Source organism: Somniosus microcephalus, chromosome 2, assembly GCF_052327205.1.
Source record: "Somniosus microcephalus isolate GS21.2 chromosome 2, FLI_Smic_1.0, whole genome shotgun sequence".
NCBI lineage: Eukaryota > Metazoa > Chordata > Chondrichthyes > Squaliformes > Somniosidae > Somniosus > Somniosus microcephalus.
The window spans coordinates 21,935,093-21,947,962 of NC_140988.1; the positions used below are offsets into that span (position 1 = coordinate 21,935,093).

Here is a 12,870-nt window from a genome sequence, read left to right on the forward strand (position 1 = left end):
TTGTGGAGGTGGGATGAGCAAACCACTTATATTATTTGCATTGATTTTAACTAAAAACAGCTTTTCAAATTGAAAAAAAAACCCAATGATTTACCTGAAATTGTGCATAAATTGGCGAAATGTATCGGCTCGCTTTGCCAGAGGCACAATGATATTAATCAGCATGTTGGATGTGTCCACCTTTTCTCTATTTACTTTCATGATGGGGCCAAAGGGACGAAATAAAACCAGGCGTTTGAACTCGTGGGCTCGGTCCCCTTTGAACGTCAGCTCGTACAAGGTACCTTTATCCTTCTCCGTGCGGTAAATACCTGCAGAAACGACAGCAAATTGAAAACAGCGTGACAGCAATGGGACTCGACAGAGAAAAAATGCACGGAAACAGTTTTAGACTTTCAGCTGCGACGATCACGAGCAGCGCGAGGAGTGCTAACCTCTGCCGCTATTCCCTCTGGCGGTAGGGGAGTCCAGAACAAGGGGGCATTACCTTAAAATTAGAGCTAGGCCGTTCAGGGGTGATGTCGGGAAGCACTTCTTCACACAAAGGCTAGTGGAAATCTGCAACTCACTCCACCAAAAAGCTGTTGAGGCTGGGGGGGGGGGGGTCAATTAAAAATGTCAAAACTGAGATTGATAGATTTTTTGTTAGGCAAGGGTATTAAGGGTTATGGAACCAAGGCAGGTAGATGGAGTTAAGATAATCATCAACCAGGTCCAACGGCGGAACAGGCTCGAGGGGCTGAACAGCCGATCCTTGCTCCTATGTTCCGCAGCACAGCACCGCGCCCCGCTCAGAGTCACAAACACAGACCCCCATTGTACACTGCTTTAAAGCGAAGAGAAATCAGTAAATTAGAACTGTTAAAAACGCCACCGCGGGATTCAATATCATTCTGCGTGACAGACACATCAGCCCCTATGAACCGACACGCCAAGTGTGCAGCACAACTGATAAATGTTTGACAAGGCATCTGGGTGGAAAGAGTGATTACAGTGGCTGTTTCCCTTTTGTCACAGGTAATGGAAGTGACAGGTCCTAGTGCAGTACTAATCATGAATTGAACCACATCAGAACTCAAATCAATTTCAAGGACAAACAGTGAAATCACCAGAAGGAGAAACTTTCCTTCTCCCCCCCCCGCCCCCCTCCAGTCAGGTCTTTTTTACTGGTAAAAGTCAGGAGTCTGCAACAGTTCAGAAACAAAACCCAATTCACAATTTCCAAAGGCTAGGAAGAGCTGTTTGTAAACACAAATACCAGCTTCCACCTTAATGCTGGAAAACATCACACAAATCACAGCAGGGAAAAGGGGACCAGTCACGAGCGTTTAAAGGAACATTATTCGATATCTGAGGGTAAATTCACCGATCCCATGGTCTGAGCAGGGAGCTGTGCGTGAGGGGAGCGCAGGTTGGAGAATGGGTGCAAGTGTTGCAGCATTACACCCAATGTGTGCTCCCTGCAGCATGGGACTGGAGAACCATCATTCTGATCCTTCAGGAATTGCACCCCCTCCCACTACACCACAGCCTCCATTTGGTGTTTGTTGGCTATGCACTCTAGTCACAGACAGCAGCCTCTTACAAAACCAGAATGACGGATACAAAATGATGGTGTCTGCACACACACTTTTATTGAAAGTATCCCAACACACACACTCACACACAGAGGAGTGTCTGAAATGGGTCATGTTTGTTTTCAATTTTGAAAAATTCCTCATCAGGATGTGGGCGTCGCTGGAAAGGCCGACATTCATGGCTCACCCCAAGTTGCCCTGAGGGGGTGGTGATGGCCCTTCTTCATGAACCGCAGCAGATAGTGGTTTAATACAACTGAGTGACTTGCTAGGCCCTTTGTGAGGGCGCTTAAGAGTCTACGTTATATAGAGGCCCGACCAGGTAAGGACGGCAGGTTTTCTTCCCTAAAGGACATAGTTTGGAAATTGCAAATTGGCTTTGGATATACTATCAATTAACGCTAAATGGCCAGGTTCAATTTGGTGCTCATCTCTAACCTGCACGGAGCACTTCAACTAACCGCACTGAAGTCAATAGAATAATCATTTTTGGCAGTTAACAAACGTGCAAGTGCCAAAAGACATTCAGTACTCAAAACGGGTTAATCTGCGGAATTTCAATTCAGTGAAACAAGCAAGAACTGTGCACACAGTGGAAGTTTAAATAATGGGAGGAAGTTTCCCCAATACCGGTCTGGAGCAGTGGCCTGCCCATGGGAACTTGACTTTCCACGTGGCACTGATGGTACGATCAGGTTAGCACCAAGCATGGTGCCAGCTGTAGAAAGCCGTCACCAGAGCTCAGGCAAGTGGTGCAGCCTACGGGTAGCATGAGAAGTATGGCTTGCCATCTAATATCTTCTTCATTTAGGAATGAAGAGATCAGCTAGGAACTGGTTTCACACAACCAGTGCAACAGAGCCCGAGGCTTCTGAACCCGAGATCACTATGGAGTGCGATCACTGGAGGTTAGGGTTCCAGGCTACAAACCCTACAGCTTTTATCCGTTCTTTTAAATTAAATCCCTAAATTTTTAATTCAATCCGCAAAATCAAAACAAGGAAAGAAAAGTTGGGTTGTATGTGCATGTGGGCTTTAAGCAGCGTCTGATGCACGACACATAAGAACATAAGAAATAGGAGCAGGAGCAGGCCATTCGGCCCCTCGAGCCTGCTCCCCCATTCAATAAGATCATGGCTGATCATCCATCTCAACTCCACTTTCCTACCTGATCTCCATATCCCTTGATTCCCCTAGTCCAAAAATCTATCTCAGCCTTGAATATATGCAAAGACTCAGTAACCACAGCCCTCTGGGGCAGAGAATTCCAAAGATTCACAACCCTCTGAGTGAAGAAATTCCTCCTCATCTCAGTCTTAAATGGCCGACCCCTTATCCTGAGACTATGCCCCTTAGTTTTAGACACTCCAGCCAGGGGAAACAACCTCTCAGCATCTACCCTGTCAATTCCCCTCAGAATCTTATGTTTGAAGAGCCCTATATGCAATAAAAAGAAAATTCTACAACATCCAAATCCCAATCAAAATCTGGCTCAAAATATTTGACAGCATAATCCTGCCCATTGCACTGTACGGTAGTGAAGTATGGGGCCCGCTAAATCACCAAAGCTACACTAAATGGGAAAAACACACAATAGAAGCCCTACATGCAGAATTCTGCCGAAGCATCCTTCGCACCCAAAGAAAAACGCCAACAAATGCATGCAGAGCCGAACTAGGCAGATACCCACTGATAATAAACATCCAAAAACGAGCACTAAACTTCCTAAATCACCTCAAATCTAGCTCCCAGACACCCTTCATTTCAAAGCCTTTCAGACCCAAGAGCTAAACCCAGAAAAGAGTCCCCTGAGTCAGCTGCTACTGAAACTAAGTACTCAGCCGGACCCTGACCAGCCCCAGACCAACACAGCCGTCCAAACACCAATCCGAGTGAACCAAATAATTAAACAATGCAAAGAAACCTACCTGGAACATTGGAACAAAATAACTGAAAGCCAAAGCAGATTAGAATGTTACCGGGCCCTAAAAAGAGAATATAAACTGGCAGACTACCTCACGACCATCAGAGACACAAAACAGAGACAGACCCTCACCAGGTACAGACTAAGCGACCACCAACTGGAAATTGAAAAAGGCAGATACAAGAAATCCTGGCAGCCTAGAGAGAATAGAATATGCGATCAATGTCTGGCCGGCGAGGTTGAAACAGAAATGCATTTCCTCCTAAAATGCGAAAAATTCAACACATCAAGAAATATATTATTCAACAAGCTAAGCCAAACAACCCCAGATTTCAAGGAATTGGATGACCTGTCAAAATTGAGATTAGTCCTGGGAGAAGGAGACAGACCATACCTTGGGGCCAAATATGTAACAACATGTCACAACCTGAGGACTGTTTAAAATTAAGACTGTTTAAAATTAATATTGAACGTACCAAATGAAGTAGAAAGACTGTTTAAAATTAATATTGTTTAAAAGTAATATTGTATGTACCCAACAAATGTCAAATCGATTGACACCTACAGAATGTTGGAAAACTGTACCTTTTTGCTATGTAAGCTTTGGCAATATGGTTCTCTGTAAACTTTCATGCCAATAAAGCATTTGAATTGGAATTGGAATTGGATCACCTCTCATTCTTCTAAACTCCAGAGAGTATAGGCCCATTCTACACAATCTCTCATCATAGGACAGCCCTCTCATCCCAGGAATCAATCTGGTGAACCTTTGTTGCACCGCCTCCAAGGCAAGTATATCCTTCCTTAGATAAGGAGACCAAAACTGTGCACAATACTCCAGGTGTGGTCTCACCAAGGCCCTGTACAATTGTAGCAAGACTTCCTTACTCTTATACTCCAACCCCCTTGCAATAAAGGCCAACATGCCATTTGCCTTCCTTATTGCTTGCTGTACCTGCATGCTAGCTTTCTGTGTTTCTTGCACGAGGACACCCAAATCTCTCTGAACACCAACATTTGAAAGTTTATCACCATTTAAAAAATATTCTGTTTTTCTATTCTTCCTACCAAAGTGAATAACCTCACATTTCCCTACATTATACTCCATCTGCCACCTTACTGCCCACTCACTTAGTCTATCTATATCCCTTTGCAGACTCTTTGTGTTCTCCTCACAGCTTACTGTCCCACCTAGTTTTGTATTGTCAGCAAACTTGGATACATGACACTCGGTCCCTTCATCTAGGTCATTAATATAGATTGTAAATAGCTGAGGCCCCAGCACCGATTCCTGCGGCACCTCACTAGTTACAGCACCTCACTAGTTACAGCCTGCCAACCTGTTTATCCCTACTCTCTGTTTTCTGTCCGTTAACCAATCCTCTATCCATGCTACTATATTACCCCCAATCCCATGAGCCCTTATCTTGTGTAATAACCTTTTATGAGGCACCTTATCGAATGCCTTTTACAAATCCAAATATGCTACATCCACTGGTTTCCCTTTATCTACCCTGCTAGTTACATCCTCAAAAAACTCCTAATAAATTTGTCAAACACGATTTACCTTTCATAAAACCATGCTGACTCTGTCTAATCATGTTATGATTTTCTAAGTGCCCTGATACCACTTCCTTAAAACAATGGATTCCAGCCTTTCCTCGACAACTGACATCAGGCTAACTGGCCTGTACTTCCCTGTTTTCTCTCCCTCTCCTTTCTTGAATAGCGGTGTTACATTTGCTACCTTCCAATCTGCTGGGACCGTTCTAGAATCTAAGGGGGAAAAATTCAGTTGGTAGCGCCACCCATTAGCGCCTTAAGAGGGCGCTAAGTGGGGCGCAAACTAACTAGCGCCCGGGCGTGGCGATATCTGCACCTCTCGCGAAATTGACCAGACATTTTGCGGTGGCGCTAAACACTACCGCCACAATCTCCTGCGCCGGCAGATCGTGACGTCAGTCGAGTGCGCAACGCCCCAGTAGCACCCCGGGCTGGAAATTGAGTGGCGCCCCCCTGCCTTAATGCCTGCCGCTAGCAATGACAGGTTGAGGGGAGCGTTTTGCAGTCGGAAAGGGACTGGGGGAGTGCCATTTAAAGGCGACCGCTTCCTGCCTTTTTTTGTTGGTGACATTTTTGCACCACGCATTCTGAGAGAGAGAGAGAGAGACTTCTAGAGAGATTCTACACTGTGTGAAGGAGTTTTGGGTACTGAGCAGCACTTTGCAGGTTCATTTTGATTTGCCCTTCCTTGTATCTATTTAGAAGAGACTGTGGGGGCTGCACTCTGAGCTCTTTCCCTGGGTCTCTCCATTGTTCTTTCCAGCAGATTTGATGTACACGTCTCTCCAGGCCGAGACTCAAGGCTGCAATGAGCAGGATGTGGATGGAGAGTAACATCAACCCTCCCCTTTAAGATAAAAACAGAAAATGCTGGAGAAACTCAGCAGGTCAAGCAGCATCTGTGAAGAGAGAAACAGAGTTAACGTTTCAGGTCGATGACCATTCATCAGAACTCCCCTTTAAGAATTGGACGGTGCCAGTGTGTCTGTGTTCCATTGCTGACTGACATCACATGAGCTTTGCCAGCGCTCTGAGGTAGCGCCTCGCTCCTTGGCCTTTGCGCCTTAAGACAGGTGTGAAGCGCCTGATTTAGCGCTCCAATCACCTCCAGGGGTGATAAAAGCCAAGTTTGCAGTTGGAGGCGATAATTAGCGCCAGGCGCTAATGTTTGCGCCTGGCCGATAATTGTGCCCCAAATGGGGCGATACCGAATTTCTCCCCCCTAAGGATCTACACTGAGGACCACAAGCCTCTAATGAACTCTGGACGCTTTTCCCATCATTTAAACTAATAGGTGGGAGCTTCATTTTGGGCAGTGATTCTCCCGATCCGATTATCCTCTAGGCACTGTGCCAGTCGATCCCTTATGTCCAAGTGTCAGCCGCGGTTCAGTTGGTAACACTCCCACCCCTGAGTGAGAAGGTTGTGGGTTCAAATCTCACTCGAGACCTGACCAGTCTTTTGGAAATCCAAATATACTAAATCCACTGATGCACTATCAGAGCTGTTGTCTTTCAGATGAGACTTTCAACCGAGGCCCTGTCTGCCCCTCTCAGATGGACGTTAAAGATCCCATAGCATGTTGTGTATGTACCTTTAAGAGAATAACTGGTCTCAGACTGCAGTACCGGCAGTGATCACCCCTGTATAAAAGGCGCTAGAGAGCCAATGTTTGTTAGTTTTCACTATTGACTTCCACCAGTAAAGACTTGTTTGTTTTCACTCCTGCTGGTCTGTGTCTCAATCATTCACGGACTTAACACTGGCGACGAGTAAGAAACGAACTTACCTGCAACTCGGCAGCACCTCAGACGACGTTGTTGAAGGTCGGAGCCAGAAGAAAGAAAAAAAAGAGTCCAAAGAAACTCGGGAAACGGGCGTCGACCGTCAATCATCGGTTTGAAAACTTGCAGGAGAGACTTTCCAGAGCCAGGTTGGGTTCTTCGGTCTGTGGTTTCCCAGCTAATCGGGCTGGTGGCAGGTAGTGCTCTGATCCTTCCTGGGCTGCAGCGGGCTGAAGCTCGATCGGGTGGCTTTTCAACGGGGCCGGGCAGCGAGTCGGGAAGCAAAGAGAGAGAGAGAGGGTGGAGCACACAGGGCACGGCCAGTGCTTCGAAGCCGGGCAGCGTTCGGACCTAAGAAGAGGGAGGGAAGTGTCCCAAAGGGTCCGCTCCACGACGGGAAAATAATAAAAGAAAAAGAATCAATATTTAACGCGCAAGAAACCGTGGAAAGCAGCGCTAACAACAGCGGGGAAGAAGGAAAAGCGCGGGAGGCGCCATTTTGTTAAATCGGGGAAGAAGGCAAAGCGCGGGAGGCGCCAATTTAGATTTGCAAGATGCCGAAGACTGGCTGTATCACTGCTTTTGATAATACATTAGAGGACTGGACCACGTATGTGGAAAGAGTCGAGGTATATTTCGAGGCAAACGAAATAGCGGAGGGGAAAAAGGCATCGATATTGCTAAACTTAATGGGCGCTAGAACGTACGGCCTATTGCGGGACCTGATTACTCCAGCCAAACCGAAGGCAAAGAGTTTTAACAAAATTGTTGCTGTCCTACAGGAACACGTAAACCCTGCACCGCTGTTGATAGCAGAAAGATTTAAATTCCACAGGAGAACTCAGCACAAAGATGAGAGCAATGCTGAGTATCTTACAGAACTACGCAAGCTATCAAAGCACTGCCAGTTCGGAGCAGGACTGGCAGATACCCTACGGGACAAATTTGTCTGTGGACTCCTGAGTGAAGGAACACAGAAGAAGTTACTCTCAGAAAAAGAGCTGACGCTAGATAAGGCTTTCAGCGTGGCAGTATCGTATGAAGCAGCAGCCAGGGGAGCTGCAGAAATTCAACAAAAACCACAGGAATACGGCACCCACTAAATGACACGGGGATTTGCAAAATGTTATCGCTGCGGCAGAACTAACCATGACCAGAAGGACTGCTGGTCCAAAGACAAAATATGCAGACAATGCGGGAAGATTGGACACATTGCACGAGTTTGCAGGTCTGGGAAGAAGACCAGCGACAACAAAAAGGCTACTAAGGAACCATACAAGAAAGTACAAAAGATGACGGACAGTAGTTCCGAAGACCAGATGAGCGATAGTGAATCCGGGAACAGGAGACTAAGCTGTCTCAAACTTCACAATGAATCGCAAAAGAGGATCACCGAATCATTTGGGTCACCCTCACGATAGCAGGGTCCCAAGTTAAAATGGAATTGGATACAGGATCAGCGCTAACCGTCATGAGTCGACGAGACTACGAGCGGCTATTTTCACACATACCCTTGAGAGAGACATCCATCGTCTTGACAACGTATACGGGGCAAAAAGTATACCCCAGAGGAAAAATAAGGGTGCCTGTCGAATACAACGGCAAGAAAATACGGAAATTGTATCTCTACATACTGCCAAATGGTGGACCACCGTTATTGGGATGGGAATGGATCAGGAAGATAAACTTAGATTGGCATTCCATTCATGCAATGATGGTAAAAAAGATGAAGACATCACTCCTGGACGATTGTCAACAATCTTAGCTAACGCCAAAGAGGTATTTCAACAAGAACTGGGCACGCTTAAAGGCGTAACCGCCTCGATAAAAATAGAAGAGAATGCAGTTCCCAAGTTTTTCAAAGCGAGACCGGTACCATATGCATTTCGCCCAGCCGTCGAGGCAGAGCTGGAGAATCTGGAGAAGGCGGGCGTGTTGTCTAAGGTCGACTGGAGCGAGTGGGCGACACCCATCGTTCCTGTCATGAAGAAAACGTTAAGCAATAAGTCCGGAGAGCCAAGGAAGATTCACATCTGTGGGGATTTCAAGGTGACGGTGAACCCTATCCTTCACACAGTACAATATCCTCTTCCAAGGATAGAAGACATCTTCGCCTCACTGTCTGGAGGGAAGCGTTTTACAAAAATTGACCTAGCACAAGCATATTTGCAGATGGAGGTTGAAGAGTCCTCCAGGAAGTATCTCACGATAAACACTCACAAAGGTCTTTACCAGTATCATCGATTGGTATTCGGAGTAGCATCGGCTCCGGCGATATGGCAAAGAGCGATGGAACAAGTCCTGCAAGGGATTCCGGGGACTCAGTGTTACTTGGACGACATCCTTGTAACAGGTGAAGATGACAGTGAACACCTTAACAACCTAGAACAGGTGCTCACTAGACTACGGGAACATGGGCTGCGAGCCAACCGCCCCAAGTGCGAATTTTTTAAGAAACAGATATCGTATTGTGGCCATGTGATTGATGAAGAGGGGTTACATAAGTCCCCTGACAAAATTGAAGCGGTTGTTAAGGCCCCAGCGCCTGAAAATGTGTCGCAACTGAGGTCATTCCTCGGGTTGGTGAATTACTTATCATAAGTTTTTGCTGAATTTGTTGACAATTTTGCACCCACTGAACGCCCTGCTACGAACGGGGGTAGCATGGAAAGGGAGCGATGATTGTAAGCGTGCTTTTCAGAAGAGTAAGGACTTAATCACTTCAAGGGAAGTATTGGCTCACTACAACCCAGCACTGCCAATCAGGCTGGCGTGTGATGCGTCTCCCTACGGCATTGGGGCGGTACTGTCACATAAATTCCTTGATGGTTTAGAGAGGCCGATAGCTTTTGCGTCACGCTCGTTAACTTCTGCCGAGCGTAACTACACCCAGATTGACAGAGAGGCCCTTAGCCTAGTGTGGGGGGTGAAGAAGTTCAATCACTATCTGCACGGTCAAAAATTTACTCTACTAACCGATCATCAACCTCTTGTCTCCATTTTCAACCCTCAGAAGGGCGTACCGATAATGACGGCACAACGGCTGCAGAGATGGTCCCTTTTCCTAGGGGCACACCAATATGACATCGAGTACAAAGGAACTAAACAGCATGGAAATGCTGATGGATTGTCACGCCTACCGTTGCCGACGGTGGAAGAAGAAGACCTTGCAGTGGATCCAATGGAGTTATTCCACTCGACCATAGTCGAATGTCTTCCTGTGACGAATGCAAACATAGAAAATGAAACACGGAATGACCCGACACTATCACGGGTCTATGATTTAACGGTGAAGGGATGTCTAGCACATGGCGAACCACTGCTGCCAGCATTCTCGCCGAGAAGAGAACAGCTGTCAGTGTGCAGAGGAACCTTGATGTGTGGATCCAGAGTAGTAATTCCACCTAAGTTGACGGATACAGTACTCAATGAGCTTCATGAGGGTCATCTGGGTGGGGTAAAAATGAAGAACTTAGCCAGAGCGTTTGTGTGGTGGCCGGGAATCGATAGAGAAATCGAAGAGATGACCAAGAGCTGTGCAGGATGCCAGAAGGTCCAAAACGCCCCACCACAAGCTCCTCTGCATCCATGGGAGTGGCCCTCATCTCCATGGCAACGGGTGCACATTGATTTTGCTGGTCCCTTCATGGACTCGATGTTTTTAATTGCGGTGGATGCACATTCAAAGTGGCCAGAGGTAATAAAAATGTCCTCAACCACCACAGAAAAAAACTATCACAATTTTGCGAACCATATTCGCCAGGAATGGGCTGCCTGAACAGATTTGCTCTGACAATGGACCACAGTTTGTGTCTGAAGAGTTCCGGAGGTTCTTAAAGAACAATGGCATTAAGCATTACACATCTGCCCCATATCATCCAGCCACTAATGGATTGGCCAAGAGGTTTGTCCAAACATTCAAGAAGGCTATCAAGGCAATGTGTAATGAAGATATACCCCTACAACACAAGGTGGACAACTTCTTGTTTGCCTACCGGAATGCGACACATGCGGTTACCAACCAAACCCCAGCCCTGATGTTCTTCAATCGAAGACTACAATGCCGCTTGGATTTGGTTAAGCCAAACGTCCGAAGAGATGTGGAGAACAGGCAGTTTCAGAATATGAATGAAAGGCCGACCAGGAGTTTTAAGATAGGTCAACCAGTTTTGGCCCGGGACTACCGCACTGAGAAATGGCAGCCAGGAACGATTTGTACACGGCAAGGACCTCTCATGTATACCATGGACATTGGAGAGAGCATTGTAAGACGCCATGCTGACCAGATTCTAGAGTCACTGGAAAACGTCAACTCCACACCACGATCTGATACACCTGGCAATGAAATAGATGTACCAATTGCAGCTACTGCAGAATTGGTGATATTGGAAGCAGTGAACCAAACAACGACATTGATCTCGACTCAACATTGCCAGAAGAACCTGATACCCCAAAGAGGCATTATCCAGACAGAATCAGGAAGCCTCCTCAAAGACTGAACTTATAATTGCTTAAACTTAACCAATGTATCTAGCAACCGTGATTGTGATTGTAATTAGTTATCATTTAGTTGTTAAATGAATGTTATGTACTGTTTATCTAAAAGGGGAGGAATTGTTGTGTATGTACCTTTAAGAGAATAACTGGTCTCAGACTGCAGTACCGGCAGTGACCACCCCTGTATAAAAGGCGCTAGAGAGCCTCTGTTGGTTAGTTTTCACTATTGACTTCCACCAGTAAAGACTTGTTTGTTTTCACTCCTGCTGGTCCGTGTCTCAATCATTCACGGACTTAACACAGCACCTTTCAAAAAAGAGCAGCGGAGTTCTCCCCGGTATCCTGGCCAATATTTATCCCTCAGCCAACATCACTAAAACAGATTTTCTGGTCACCACTGTTCATTGGACCTTGCTGTGCACAAATTGGCTGCGGCATTGCAACAATGACTACACTTCAAATGCACTTCATTGTCTGTAAAGCGCTTTGGAATGTCCTGAGGGCTTGCAAGTCTTTCTTTCCTTCTAAGTGTAAGTAGGGGAAAATCTGCTTCCTTCTTCCTTGAGGTCATTTAAAATTGGGTTAATCACAGGTGGTGGATTGACACTGTGATAAAATTTTGTTTTTATTCATTCTTGGGCTGTGGGTATCGCTGGCAAGGCCAGCATTTATTGCCCAGCCCTAATTGCTCGAGAAGGTGGCGGTGAGCCGGCTTCTTGAACCGCTGCAGCCCGTGTGGTGAAGGTACTCCCACAGTGCTGTTAGGGAGGGAGTTCCAGGATTTTAACCCAGCGACGATGAAGGATCAGCGATATACTTCCAAGTCAGGATGTTGTGTGACTTGGAGGGGAACTTGGAGGGGGTGGTCTTCCCATGCGCCTGCTGCCCTTGTCCTTCTAGGTGGTAGAGGTCACGGGTTTGGGAGGTGCAGCCGAAGAAACCTTGGTGAGTTGCTGCAGTGCATCTTGTAGATGGTACACACTGCAGCCATAAAAGTGAACTTGGAATATTACAACAGGTGGAAGCACCTGAACTCCATTTGAATAATTTAGCCGTGAGCTTTGTAGAATTACGAAGAGCTTTATTTGTTAGTTTGTTTTAGTGTCTGTGTGGTTTCATTCAATAAGGTTGTCAGAATAAGTATCAGTCTTGCCAAACGGGGATTAGTAAAGCGGATTTGGCTAGCCAGGGCCGTGGCCTTAAAGACACAAGCCACAGTAGTAGGTGGACATGACATCTATGGTCCAGACCAGAGACAATGTTTGACCAATGCTGGGAAAGATTTGCCAGTACATTTTTTTTTAAACTTTAAAACCTGGGGGTGTATTAAAATTCTCCCTCTCAGCTACACAAATCCGTGCTTACCCGTTTTCAACCTGCAGTGTAATGTGTCTGCCAGTTCTGCAACAAGTAGCTAAACTCCTTCATAGGATGTTTGTTGACACTAGGAACTGGTGGATGGGAGTCGGAGATGACGGGAGGAACAGCGTCATTTGAACTCGCAAATGGAGAAGACCCAAGGAAA

The 12,870-nt window shown here is 46.3% G+C and overlaps 1 protein-coding gene across 1 annotated transcript in view; it reads right to left on the reverse strand.

Moving 5' to 3' along the window:
* Positions 1 to 12,870, reverse strand: part of csgalnact1a (chondroitin sulfate N-acetylgalactosaminyltransferase 1a) — a 106,856-nt gene that overhangs the window by 45,425 nt on the left and 48,561 nt on the right. The window contains exon 3 of the mRNA XM_086007337.1: positions 95 to 311. Within this exon, the coding sequence (XP_085863463.1) occupies positions 95 to 311 (217 nt within the window). The remainder of the gene's footprint in view (positions 1 to 94; positions 312 to 12,870) is intronic.